Here is a 15,039-nt window from a genome sequence, read left to right as displayed (position 1 = left end):
CCATGTTACCTAAAAGAGTTATGGTTTAACAGACGGTACATTCATATTCAACGCTGGCATAAAACAATACCTAGTATATATGTTAGTAATATCACGCAAGGGAATATCATTCATTCTCTCAACCGTCTCTCTCTTTTACATACTTCTTTCCAGTGATCGTATAGATGCTTATAATATAATTGCGCGTGTGTGTGTGGGGGGGGGGGGTCATGAAGAACTCCCTCCCTTTGGCTAGGCTAACGACACTTTTGTTTTGTAGATTCGGCCGATCTGATTCTCCTAAGATGCTCATAAGTTATAAGTAATCTCTTGTAGAAGTTGGTGTTAAGGTCAATCGGGGTGTTGCGGCAATTCGTTCTTCGTATACGTTTTCTTACGAATTTTGAGTCTCGCCACTGTTTATGAAAATTTTTATTCGTAATGAGTCTGGACCCTCCAATATTTTCGTCTAAAGCTTTGCCAATGCTTATAGATATATAAATTATAAGTTCCTTGAGCGTAACTTACGATAAAATAAAAAAGTTGTATAGAAAGGTATAATAAAAGTCATGTTTCATGATTAATATATAAAATAAAAAGTGTAACGGAAAAGTGCATAACCAAAATAAAATAAACGAATTAGCAACATGGACATGGAGGTCAAATTATGTAGGCCGGCCACCAACCGACCACACGATCCAGTTTTTCAACAACACAAGCGCGTTTTTTTTAAGATTCCTACACAACAACACAACCCCTTTTAACCTTTAATAGTCTTTAGATTATGCTAAGGGGTTTTAACTTATTGGTGTTTATATTATTACATGAGATAGTGGGAATTAATTTAATCACATGTTGATAAGAGTGTAGCGGTTCTAACTAAAATTAAATTAAAAAAAAAACTAAAATGTGTGATTGATTGATTTCGAGCTAGCCCCACACCGTCCTTCCTCAAATGACCTAAGACAATTAAACCTAATTATCTACCAATAAGCCGCAATTAAACCCAATTTAGAAGTGAATTAGGTTCAAAGCAGAATGAACTCAAGAGAATATGAATAATCAAGAATCACGGGAACAATTATAATACAAAGGAAGGTATAACATATCTGGTGTAGAGTCTGGTGATGAAGAATCTCATGTCGTTGTTTTTATTGCATTACATTACATACAAACCCACATCAATTAAAAGAATTCGATTGAGGAATTGATTGGTTGTTAAAGATGAAATTGATTGAGGAATTGATGTCTGAGGCTGTAACACATGAAGAGAGAAGGAGAGGCATTAAAAGAAAGGATTTGAAGTGGATTGAAGTGGCCGACAGGGGTTTGTTGAAGCCGAAGTTGGAACTTGGAAGCGTGGCCAGCAGAGTTGGAAGGATGAAGCAGGAGTTGGAAGGAGGATGAGGTTAGGGTAATTAATATTACGGCTTCTGATGAAGATAGAGTCTAGGAATGTAAAATACTGTCTATGTTATAACGTAGCACAATTAATAACCCATTTTTTTAGCATTGTTGGCATAGAATAGTGTTGTCCACGATAATTTCTAAGAATCTCAGGACCAAGACTAATAGAAAATTGGACCCATGCAAATTGAGTTAGCTTGGTTCGATGTGATTAATTTACTTACATTGGTGATGTGAGATAACCTTTTAAAGAGAGAAAAGAAAAAATAGAGCAAGAAAAAAAAGAGCAAAATTTGAAGCTAGAAAAATAAAGTGTGTTGCCGGTTTTCAAATTGGAGACCCAAGCAATGATTTTACTAAATGCACCGACACAATGTTGATGTATAGTAAATATATGTATAACGTAGATATGTTATTAAAAAATATATAAATAGTTTAATGTTTGGGCCCTTGTGAAAACTGGGTCTTAGACACTCACCCACCTCACACCTCCCTTGTGGCCATGTCTAAGCTATGCATAATATTCAACTAATAGCATATAAACGGAGTCAACTTTGTACGACCTTTGGAAACCTTATATATGTGTGTGTGTGTATGTGTTGTATTTTAATTTTTAAAACAAGGAGATAAGCATCATTGGTATTTTGCATTAACAATATTCTCTCTTTATTGGAATAAATCAATTTGCACTAATATTGTACTATTAGTGCACATGGCCTACTCTTTGGGATGGTTGCACTATACACAAACCCGTTGTCAATGGAATGTTTGTTCTTTTGCTTCACCTTTATATCTTTTCATACTAGATTTGTTACAAACTACACTTTACTCATGTTCCTTATGGCCCCTATAAAATTCATTTTTTAGATGTTTTTGACACCATTGTTAGGCTATCAACTTTATCTCAAGGATCGAAACTTGAAAGAATAAGTTCTTTTTGGTTATGGTGTGGAATGACAAGAAAAGTTCCTTTGAGATATAGCTTTTGACACATCAATAATCATCACATTCATATGTGATTCTATGATGAAGTTGTGTTACATCAACCAATTATGGCATAGAAAACCCCTCGGGTACAAAGAGTCATAGAAACCAGACGTATGATGATATGATGGTGGTATAACCAAACGGCTCATTGCTTTTAAAGACATAAAAGAAATACAAGGATGCTTAAGTGCTTGTTGATGAAGTTGTTGAAGACATATTTCACCGGTTTTTGATATGATTATTTTAAGTAGCATAACTATTAACTATTGTTGAAGAAATTAATTGAGCAATTCTCGAAAGGAAGCATTATAATTCATTTAGTGTAGTTAAGATAAAAATCACTTATATAGTTAAAAGACAAAATTTGACCAAGCATTTGTCTTGTCTTGATGGTGTTAAAGTGTGTGAAAAACGTGGCAAAAAAATGTATAGATTTAACTTATGATTTCGGTATGAACAATAATGATACTATTTTTAACTTTCAATTTTAATCCTTATAATATAAATAAGATAGGTCTTTAACCCATTTAATCTTTATTTAAATTGTTTTTTATTAAATAACTTTCGCTCATTAATTTTTAAAAAAGCTTACCACACAACGGTTTTCTCGACGTTCCAATATAAATTTCGTTAAAACGGCGTTGTAATCACAATAGAGTGTATTTTGTAATCGTAAACTATAGTGAGTGCCGACACTGTACCGCTACCTTGACAAACCAAATTGATACTTTTTTTAAACGACCAACGAATCCTCCAAATGAGCTACTGATTAAATTTACCACATCGGGATACACTCGCATTTCAATCAAGGGAAAACTCTCACCTAAGGCCAGCGTCCGTGAACACTCGCCCGAAGGCACGACAACGTGGTGAGATAATACCCGTTCAGTTCAAGGATCTAACAAGTAAACACTACCTTCTCGCATATTCTCCTCATCACCTTGGTGCCACTAATTCTAAATACCGAGTGAAAGAATCGAACATGAGCTACTTGAAACACCAAGTCTCTTTCTTGTTGGACGTAATTTTCAACTTAATAGGCCCGTCACGTGTAGGTGCCCGAGTTGGACCTATTTGGTCCGTGAGATTTATTAATATGTAATGAGTTTATGGGGTTGCAATTAAGGTTTTATTATTTTCGGCAATTTCTTGACTAACAAGTTTGGTTAGCCTATATAAACCAAGTTATAGTGACATTATAGATGGTGAGTATGATGTAACCGACTTTGGGTTCATCAAAAGTCAAACCGAGTTAGAGTTTGAGAGTTTGTAATCAAGTTTTTGAATAATATTTTCTGATTAATAAACGAGAGTTATTCGTTAATTATTGTTTGATTATCAATCTACGGCTTAATTTCTTACCACTCCATAGCTGAATAACATCAAGACTCGTATCACTCTTATCATAACTAATATCCGTATTCCTTTTCGCGACTTTCATTCAAAGTAAATCACGTGTCGATATTCTTTTAAAAACTTCACGACTTTATTTTTTCGGTTCTCTCTCCATCAAGTGATGGTATTTACTGATATCATAAGTCCGTAACAAACTGAACCGATAGAGAAACTTAAATTTTTATATCGACGAGTAGTATCCCAAAATCAAACAAACAAAGAGTGAATATTGCAGCAGCAGAGCAGAGATGAGTGAAATAGAGGCGGCGAAGAGATCTCCGTCGTCCGATGACCGGAAAACCACCACCACCACCGGCAAAAAAGTCGTAATCAAGAGCGCAGATATGAACGAAGATATGCAAACTGAAGCCGTCAATATCGCCATTAAAGTAATTATTATTATTATTATTATTATTAATCCTCCTCTTGTTATTTGTTAATCAATTCTATTTCATTCAATCTGTAACCTAACATTTAACTGTAATTTTGAATGAAATGATTTATTGATTCAAACAGTATATAATATAACCTAATTACGAAGAGTTAACGGTAAGCTAACGGCGAGCTAACAAAACTAACTGTGAACTAACGGAGTTTACATAAGTAATAATCCTTCTCTTGTTAATCGTTCGAGTTTCATTAAAATTATAAACGTATGTAACCTAATTACGAAGAGTTAACGGTAACCTAACTAGTTAACGGAACTAACTGTAAACTAACGGAGATTGCATAAGTATATATCCTACTCTTGTTAATCGTTCGAGTTTCATGTTGAATCTGTAAGCTAACAGTTAATTTAGCAATTATTTGTAATTCTGAATGAAATGATTTATTGATTCAAAGACGTATATAAACTTAATTACGAAAGTTAACGGTAAACTAACTAGTTAACGGAACTAACTGTAAACTAACGGAGTTTACATACGTATTAATTATCCTTTTTTTAATTGATTGTGTTTCATTGAATCTGTAACCTCACAATTAGTTTCTGTTTTATTGTATTTTTGAATTTGAATGAAATGATTTATTGATTTTAAAATGGATATATACCTAATTATTACAAAAAGTTAATGGTGAAGTAACTAGTTAATGGAGCTAACAGTGAGCTAACGGAGATTGCATAAGTATGAATCCTCCTCTTGTTAATCGGTTGTGTTTCGTTGAACCTGTAATCTCAGAATTAGTTTCTGTTTTATTGTAATTTTGAATGAAGTGATTCATTGATTCAAAGGCGTATATAAACCTAATTACAAAGAGTGAACTGTTAATCTAACTAGTTAACGGAGTTAACGGGGAGTTAACGAAAGTAACTGTAAAGTAACGGAGTTTGTGTTACATTTGTGCAGGCATTTGAGAATTACAGTGTGGAGAAGGATGTGGCGGAACAGATAAAGAAGGAGTTTGATAAGAATCACGGTCCTACGTGGCACTGTATCGTCGGCAAAAACTTCGGTAATTGATTATTTTGTTAAAATTCATGAATTTGTTTGCGTAGATTTTATAGAACCTTACTTATAAATTTGTTTGTTTATTGGATTGATTGCTTGAGTTTAGAGGTGTACATGTGTGGAGCCGAGCCCGAGCTGTCGAGCTCAGCTTGTTTTGACTTACGAAAGCTCGAGCTCAGCTTGTTTTGACTTACGAAAGCTCGAGCTCAGCTTTGGCTTGGTTCATTTATTATTTATTGATTTATATATATACATATATATAGAAAAGGGTTCAAATAAAAAGAAATAGTTTCCTAAGAATGGTAAGAACCAATAGATTTCTGACAAGTGGCATTACAACATATGGTGAAAGAACAATTCTAAGAAACTATGTCGGTTATAGTGGTGAAAGAGTAATTATAGGAAACTATGTCGGTTTTTGATAATTTTAAATCTCAACCATTGATTAACATGATCCAATGGCTATGATTTATTCCTAGTCTTTCTAGGAAACTACTTCTTTTTAGTATAACCATCCCCTATATATATATATATATATATATATATATATATATATATATAGGATTAGTATCATTATAGAACTCTCAAATTATTTAAGAACTTGAAGGAACCCTTGAAAATTAACGTTTTTTATAATTTTTTTTGTATGTTAGTGTTATTTGAGTGTAGTTTTATCACTTTTTATATCTATAATTACGATTACAATTATGAAAATTAGTTTTTACACATATCTAAACTTTTTTCTGCATGTATGTAAATTTGTTATTACATAAATTTTACACATATGTAAACTTGTGATTTATATATGTAATAACAAATTTATATATAAAATATGGTAAAACTAGTCTTAAACAATGTTAATATATGAAAAAAATTAAAAAAATGTTTGTTTCTTATGAGTTCCTAGAAGTTCTTAACTTTTTTGGAGTTCTATATATATATATATATACGTTATTAATTATTGATTAATATATTTTGAGAAAAGCCTTAACGGCTCGAGCTCAGCTGTGCAGTCTCCAAAAGATGAAACTTAAGTACTTAACAACACTCAAGGCTTGTTAAGGCTCGACGAGCCTAAACGAGCTTCCCATACAAGGCTTGAGCTCGGGCTTGTTAACTAAAAGAGCTTTATTTGAGGCTCGGGCAGTCGGGCTCATCTCGGCTCTAAAAAGCTTGGTTAGTTTTGAGCTTTTTATTCGGTCTGAGCTTTATTAGCTCGCGAGCGGCTTGGCTTGGTTCGGCTCGTTTGCACCCCCTAGTTGAGTTATCATGCTTCAGATGTTTTTTCAGGGAATGAGGGAATGCATAGTAGTTTGGTTTTGATTTTGATAAGTCATATTTGCAGTGGATTGTAGAGTTTATGAGTGTGGTGCAAAGTTGTGGTATGGTGTATGTGAATCTGTTGCGATTATCCAGATTTCATTCTATATGTTTGTGCAGGGGAAAATAGTTATATAAAAGAGGTGGAATGTGGAGAGGTTATTTTAGTCTTTATTAATATTGTAGCTCCATTCTAGGTGGTGATTTAGGTCAAATTTTACATTTTCTGACACACACATTATCAGGGCATCCGTAGTGGAAGTGAAAAACATCCCGCCACGTCACCGCCATGTAGGCATGAGGGCTTTTTTCCAATATGGTGTGGAATAGTTTCACTTGGCATCAACAAAAAACATAATTAAACCTTAATTTTTAGGTGAGGTGGCATGATTTTAGTGGCTCAAATAAAAAAATATTAAATATTTCCTGCCCCTAACGTTGTTGCCTGTGTAGTGGTGTTTGGGCGTGTTTGGGGCGAGGTGTCATGGGCAACGCCCCCACCACAGATGCCCAAATTGATTTGTTGTGTTGACTCTTTAGGATGGTAAAGTGAGAATTTATTATCTATATAGATCAAAATATGCATGTGTGTATACATGTAAATATGCATATGTATATATAAACCTAGACTGCTAACATGCAGATGTCAAGTGGCTGTTTCTGTATGTGTGCAAAGTATCTTGATCCATGCCAATGAAGTTGTTTATATGCTACCTTTCTTGGGAGTTTGTTTTCTGATTATATTTCTTGAAAATAAACATTAGAAGTTAAAAACAATTAAGAAGTAAATAAATAACATTGTTACCAAGTTAGTGCTTATAGGGATATGATGCGTGTGTATATCAACATATTACATGTCACATCTCTGCTTGGTTGAAGGTTAATTTAGTCATAATCCACAATTGACACTGACATGCCTGCTACTAGACAAATTAGGTGTAGGTTTGTTTTGCTTAAAGTATAAACATAACCAAGTTACCAAATACCACCTCATAGTTACACCTAATATTAGCTGATTTCAGTAATATCATTATCTGATAGTCTCTGATTTCCTAATACCAGTAATTCAAGTGTTAATATCGGTTTTAGTTGAAACATGCCCACCATTATCTCTATTTTTGTTATATATATTCATTCATATGCACTAATGTTTTAGGTTTATAGTTTTATACTTGCACCAGTCTTAAGTAAGCCTATAGGTACAGAGTCTGTATACAGAAGCTGTTAAATCATGCAAGTTTGGATGATATTGTTGCAGTACTTCATCAGTTACAAAAATACTAATACTTAACATATTTTTTTGATTCACACATGTTACATCAATTATATAAGATACTGTAAATCACTTTTTAGACATCCTTAATCAACCAAAAACTCACTTATTTTCATGTTTCACCACATAACCATAATCGCACACAGTTTAGGATTAGGTCGTTTGGTGATTGTGAGTCTGAATTCTAAAACTCTAATTACATGATATGAAGAGATCGACGGAGGTAAACAAATAACAACGTAATCTTTTGGTTGCATTTTGCAGGGTCTTACGTGACGCATGAGACAAACCACTTTGTTTATTTCTATTTGGAATCAAAGGCGGTGTTGCTGTTCAAATCTGGCTGAGCATGTTTTAATGCTGCTGTTGCTGCTTACATATGTATGTATTCTAAAAACTAAACAAAAGCTGAATATGCGTTTTCTGTGTTTAGACGCGTGTTTTGTGTACTTGTAGATATATTGTTGGATTCTTTTTATATTGTGTTTTGTTTGAATCAAAATTTTCAAAATCACATCCTTATTTTTTCACCTATTTTTTCTTTTCCGAAAGGCAACTGTCATCCTGTTACCTAAATCTCAGTGCCTTTCACACAAACTCTTCTATGAATATATTACATCAGCAACAAAATTCTCCACTGATTTTCCATCATAACCTCTCGAAGGCTACTGTCTTGTTACTCTTGTACAGTTGGGATTTTATGTAATTAAGTTGTGTTGATTAGTAGGGTATCGGTGTGTGACTCTATCATTCATTAAGCATATCCACGGCGCTTATTTTCTGATTTTAACTTGCCCACTATGTAATAATTAACATAATGATGGATTGGTCTTTTTTTCTAAAAACCGAAAGTTACGGTTCGGTTTTGGTAATGCCACACTTCAAAATCAAACCAAGTCATAAAATTGAAGCATACTGAACTTGTTTGAATGTTTGTAACTGAATTAATCATCCATATTCATTATTTAAGCCAAAGTTTGGATGCTCAAATTCATTAACAAATAGTTAATAGTAATTTTAAGCCCATTGTATTATTTTTAGCAACCTTTTTCAGACTAAAAACATTTTAGGCTCAATTGTGAAATCGAAAATAGTCCCTAACTGAACAGAACCGAACCAAAACTGACAAAACCAAAACTTCAGTTTTAGTTTTTTTTTCCTCCAAAGCCTCCCATATGGCGGTGGGCAAACCGGGGTTTTTCAGGGACGGGTATGGTCGGGTTTTTGACCAGGTTTTGACGGGATTTGGCCCGGCCGGTTCCGGGTTTTGACTGGGTAAAGATGGAACCTGTTGCAGTTGGTCCGGTTCGGTTCTGGGTCCCGGTCCGGTTTCTCTGAGAAACTGAAACCGTGTTCGTACCCACGTGTCAGGTATATTGGGTTTGGTCCGGAATGCCCATATACACCCCTAAATTGATAATCCTTTCACTGGACTGGTGTACCCAATCTATATCTGGGCTCAAATTCACTTACTAACAGGCTGTTTTCTCAATGTTCATCTTCTCTCAGACTCACAAAAACCAAAAAGGGATTTGGTACAATTTGTTATTGTGCTCTGTAACCTCTGTTTCGGTTCTATATTATATGATAGCACCTTTGAGTAAGGTTGCATATGATTTTAATTCCTTCGAAGAAGAAATGGCGATTGCATTTCATTTTAGGTATTCAGTTTATCAGCTAAGCAGTTCGATGGTGAATTTAGTAGATATCATTAGATTGACGGTTGCAGTATGTATATTCTTAGTTATGTACAGATTCAGATTGCATAGGCACTTGCACTTCATGTTATGGACATTGGTTTAGAGATCAGTGTTGTAGAAACTCGCTAGGTGCTAGTCAGGCGGTGGGATATGACTATCGATTAATAGATTGGAATTTTATATGTAACTTTTCAAAACTATATGAAAAACCACTATAGATACTTGAAAACTTGTGTAAACCACTTTTAAACATTTATTTTATTCATTCTTTTTATATGTTATTAATTTTACCAAAATCAGAAATAAATAAAAAGATAAACGTAGCTCGTGGAAGCGCATTATGTAGCTAGTAATCTACATATATTTACCTCGTATGGGATACATATATGTAACTTGGCAAGATGCATATATATAAACTTCCGCAATCTACATATTCGTTTAATTTCATTTTGGTTTCGCAAAGATTAGTAACACATAAAAAGTGTTTAAAAGTGGTTTTGAGATTAACGGTGGTTTTCGTTGGAACACTCCCCTGTATATATACATACATAACTCTTCAAAATAATACAAGGAGCTTGACCAATTTTGACTAAATTGGGCAGACTTTGACCGACTACCGATTATAGGGTCTGATTACATGAAATTGAATCGGTAAGCCACCGATTAGCGACTAATTCCGATTATGACAACACTGATAGAAAGATGAAACAGAATAGGAGTTTCATTTTCAATGCAACACATTTCATTTTCAGTCTATAGACAACAAATCTATGTTATTATCCGTATTTCTGTTTTTTTTCCTTTTTTCTTTTTGTTGTTTAGTTGAGATAATTACTACACAAGTCAGGAACAATAACGTAGTCTCATTTTATTCTTCATTCTTAGGGATTTAATTATAATATAGATAGAATAAATTAGAAGTGTTAAGTGTGCAAAATAGCAAAGTATTTTCACCTACAACTTACTTTAAAAGTTATCAGAAGTAGAAACATACATTCATATTGTTAGGCTATGTGCAGTGGAGGGGCTACAAAATGGGACGTTTTGCGTCATGTGGGCCCAGTCAGCAAAAGGTAGGTTTTGTTTTTGGTGTGTAATGGTGTTGTAGTCTTATATATATATATATATATATATATATATATATATATATATATATATATATATATATATATATATATATATATATATATATATATATATATATATATGTCACACACACAATAATAAAATACACACACAACTCCCGGCGAAAAATTCCCCCCCCCTATCGCCCCTAAAATTGCCCGGGGGGGGGGGGGGGTGTTCTCGCCCGTCTTCGCCCAACCCTTGCGCCCACTACACATAGCCTTACCGATCATAGCGACAGACTTTCGGTTCTTTAACTAATAACAGCAACATATTTAGCTTATGTTGCTTTATGTTTTAGAAAATGAAAATATGTTGCTACTATTGGTAAAATGTGAGTATTGTTATGAATAAAATGAAAGATTATGTGTAGAAAGGAATGAAGGATTAGTACATACCATATGTTTGTAGGACTTATAAAGATATTAAAACAAACTTCAATTAATGTCTGTACATAAATGTTCAAATACTAAATAAACCCAATTCCTTGCTCACACTCCATAATTTGATATTCACTGCTTCTTCCCACCAATTGTCTTGCATTCAATGACTCTTTCTCCCAATCTGTCCTGTAAATCACAATCAATATCGATAATACACACGCCATTTGTGCTGCTAACAGCCCGTAACACAGCCCTAAGAACCCTAATCTCCAAACAAAAGCCAAAATTATCGCTATAGGTGTACCCACCAAATAAAACGAACATAAGTTAATTCTCGCACCAATACCCGGCCTTGCACTTCCACGAAGAACGCCCGAGCACGTGGTTTGTGGGCAGTTTGCCAGCTCACAAACTCCAATTATAGGTAAAGCAGCCATTGTTAACTCCAAAACTTCACTATCACTTGTGAACACTTTCCCCCATGTTTCTCTTCCATATGTTATCCCCAATAACCCGAAAGCCGAAGTTAAAAGTGCCAGCCCGATTGCCACTAGTGTCGCCAAACGAGCCCGGCCCGGTTCCCCTGCCCCAAGCTCGTGCCCAACCCGAGTAGATATCGACATGCTGAGTGCTGATGGTAATGTGTACATTAAAGAAGTTGTTTGGATTATGATAGCGGATGCAGCTAAAGAAATGTACGGTTTATGAAGATAACCGCTTAAGAATGTCATTAACTCGTACCACCACCATTCGGAACAAACTGCTAAACAGCTGGAAACCGCGAGCCGAAACAATGCACCCCAGCCTTCCCGTACCGACTCTGGTTCGGACCATGGTTCGGGCTTGTGGGTGTGTGTGAAAAACATGTATCCGAGAATGAAAACCGATGTGGTTAAGTTGGTGATAATTGTTGAAATAGCAACCCCTTGAAGACCTAAGTTAAGGGTGATGGCTAAAGTGTTGGTGATTGGAAAATGTAAAAGTGATGAGAACAAACTACACCACATTAACGGCCATGCTTTGCCGTTGATTCGTAAAAAGATACGTAAAGGGTTTAAAACGCAGTTAATGATAAGATCGGGGGCTGCGTATCGACAGTATAAACTAGCAATGTGTGATATTTCAGGGTCTTGGTGTAGTTTAAGCATGATTGGTTCAAGGTTTACCCATAGAATCCCAATGGGTAGTGATGCAAATAATAACATCAAGATGGTTCTTTGTAGAGTTAAGTTAACCATGTGTAGGTTTCTTGAACCGAAAGCCTGGCTGCAAAGTGGCTCCATCCCCATGGCTAACCCTGACAGAACCGAGTAGCCGGTTATGTTTGTGAACCCAATGGCTAGTGCACCTCCGGCTAGCTCAAGCCTCCCAAGCCGTCCCATGCATGCTACCGAAGTCATGTTTTTGAGATAACTCACTAAACCCATGGTGAAGAGTGGGAAGCCTATGGATGACATCATCTTCATTTCCTCCATGACCTTCACAAATCCATAATATATGAGTCTTTATAATTTATAAATATTCTAAAATAATAATAATAATAATAGCATAATTTTTTTGGCTGTCAGACCATTTTCCTGAATAAAATCTAACAAGATATTTTTGTTTAGTTTGAGGAGAGATTTGTTTTAGTATCCCTCCAAAACCTATGTCTGAAGCATCTGTCTCTATCACCTTATCCCAACTTGGATTAACAATGGTTAAGATGGGAGGTTAGAGACCTTTTGTTTTAATAATAATAATAATAATAATATGGATTGAAGTTGCTTACCATGGGAACAATGAGATTGATTTGAGTGTAGTGTGGCATGATTTGGTTGTATGTGATGGAGATATAAGATTTGATATGAGACATTGAAGTCTTCATGCATATATATAATTATATTATAATGTGTACATTAAAGGGTACAGTCAGATATAAGGGTAGTGAGAGAGATAGAGGACAAATGCAGAATTGTCAAGTGTTTAAAACAATTTGGCATGGTTTTATAGTAGAGTGAAAGTTGGTGGGGATACCTTTAGATGTCAAAGAAAAAGACACATAGTGACATAGTTTAGAAGCTAAAATGTATTTAGACAATATAAGCATTAATAATATTAGCATCAACACATGACATATACATGAACATAACACATTATTTGGAATTTGGAATTTGGTCCTCATCTTTTACCAACGTGTTATGTTGGTACTTGGTGCGTTAACGGATGCATGTGACGAGCTTTAATTTTGTAGCGTGTATAATGTGAAGCTTAACTATTTTAAATGTGACATAAGTATGTCTTGTTTATTTCAAGGACCACTAGTGAAGTTGCATTTAGTAATGAAAACATGTCACATTATTGTGTTCAATAGCATAAATGGCTTAAAGTGATGAAGAATTTGGGAGTTGGGTTTAGGTCCATGCCACAGTGATGATCAGAAAATATCTTCACCATGTTCTTAAAGATTCTCTTACTAGATTTTCATAGCATCGTGTGATCGAACATGCATACATGTTATGAACATGTATGTATGTATGCATGCATGTATGTTCATGACGTTTTCTCTCATTTTCTCTCCCTGCTTTTATTAAACGGTTCATTTTCTTATGAGTTTTAAATTTCCGTTTGGTTATACATTTATCTTTAACTATGTGTATGCGCGTGCACGCACATGAGTAGTTGACAATGACCTGAAAGATAAGAACTCATCTCAAGTTAAATTGTTAAAATCTCTCGACCAAACTTAAAAATGAAAAACCATGCATGTGGATTTGGTTACAACCTATGGCAAAAAATCAATTACCATCAATCAAACATTCAAACTTATGATGCAAATTATTTTATTATATATATATATTTATTTACTTTTAAGGAAAACAGATGGAGATTTTACACCATCTAAATATATTCCATCTTAACAACTCTAATAATATTGTTGGTTAGACAAAACACAACCATCTTTAGTAATCTCACTCTTTTTGTGGCATTGCAAGAATTTGAGACTTGTTTAATACTCCTTCATTAGAGTTATAAATGGGCAGTTGTTACCATGTATATCCTAAAATGGGAATAATATCTTATAACCACCACTAATTGCAACAAAAAAATCTCACTCACTTAAACCACACAACTTGCATCCACATTCCACAGCCCCACATGCCATCTTATTTTCATATCAATTTTAAAGTTTGTGAAATTCTTTTGAATACAAGATTTTATGTTAGCATGGATATTAACCAAAAATTACATGTAGAGATTAGGTGTAGTCAGTCGTGTCGGTCGACATTATCTTGTCATACCTTAGAAACTAGAAAGTCCTATATTTTTAACCCATAAGATTGTTATTCGAAAGCGCATGTCAAATGGCAATAAAATCCCATTCGATTATTAGTCGAAAGCTTTGGAACCAAAGGATTCTTAACCTTCATGGTTTACAATGTTTATGCAAAATCAAAAGCTAACAAACTAAACAATCATCATATAAACCCTTCTCATACCAACGAAGGAAACAGATAAACTTGAAAACGAGATAAACATATATAAAATAACAGAATATAAAGTAACAAATAAAAGATTCCAATTAAAATGCTCATGCATCATTTTCAACTTACAATTACTTATATTTTTTCATATTATTGATGTCATTGATTTGGTCCACAAGATTAGCTTAGTTTAGACATTCTATAAATAGTAACTTTATTTTTAAACCAAGCATCTAACCAAATGTTGCAATCTTATGGTACAGAGGGACAGCTTTTTATACTTGTAAAAATAATGCAGCTAAAATTGTTTTGACATTTTATGAAGGTGAAATGTAGACCATTCACATTCACCTGCACATTGACTGTCCTTTTTTTTGCTGATATAAGAAAAACCATGAAAATGTTATTTATTGAAGAACAATAAATATTTGCTTTGAAGTTGGAAACCTTACATCTGTGTATATACTTTAACTTTTAGATTCTAAATGTGTTGTATTTTAATTTTTAAAACTAGGCACCAATCTTCACTTCAACCGGCAATGGTGAAGCTTGGACTAA

At 34.2% G+C, this 15,039-nt stretch overlaps 2 protein-coding genes across 2 annotated transcripts; one reads left to right on the top strand and one right to left on the bottom strand.

The window, feature by feature from the left end:
- The first annotated feature begins 3,990 nt into the window (after nt 1–3,990).
- On the top strand, nt 3,991–8,319 carry LOC143560758 (uncharacterized). The gene is made up of 3 exons (XM_077048984.1): nt 3,991–4,157; nt 5,115–5,220; nt 8,074–8,319. The coding sequence occupies exons 1-3, from the start codon at nt 4,017–4,019 to the stop codon at nt 8,154–8,156; spliced, it is 330 nt and encodes a 109-aa protein (XP_076905099.1). The 5' UTR covers nt 3,991–4,016; the 3' UTR covers nt 8,157–8,319.
- Nucleotides 8,320–10,954: 2,635 nt separating this feature from the next.
- Nucleotides 10,955–12,916, bottom strand: LOC143560757 (protein DETOXIFICATION 55-like). Its single transcript, XM_077048983.1, has 2 exons — nt 12,789–12,916; nt 10,955–12,495 (listed from the first exon to the last, which is right to left on the bottom strand). Exons 1-2 carry the CDS (start codon nt 12,882–12,884, stop codon nt 11,104–11,106), a joined length of 1,488 nt encoding a protein of 495 aa, XP_076905098.1. The 5' UTR covers nt 12,885–12,916; the 3' UTR covers nt 10,955–11,103.
- Nucleotides 12,917–15,039: the final 2,123 nt, after the last annotated feature.

The sequence above is a fragment of the Bidens hawaiensis genome, unplaced genomic scaffold (genome assembly GCF_021521415.1).
Source record: "Bidens hawaiensis isolate Kalapana, Puna unplaced genomic scaffold, B.hawaiensis_p1.1 tig00020443_1, whole genome shotgun sequence".
Classification (NCBI taxonomy): Eukaryota; Viridiplantae; Streptophyta; class Magnoliopsida; order Asterales; family Asteraceae; genus Bidens; species Bidens hawaiensis.
This window is presented reverse-complemented; position numbering and strand designations above follow the sequence as displayed.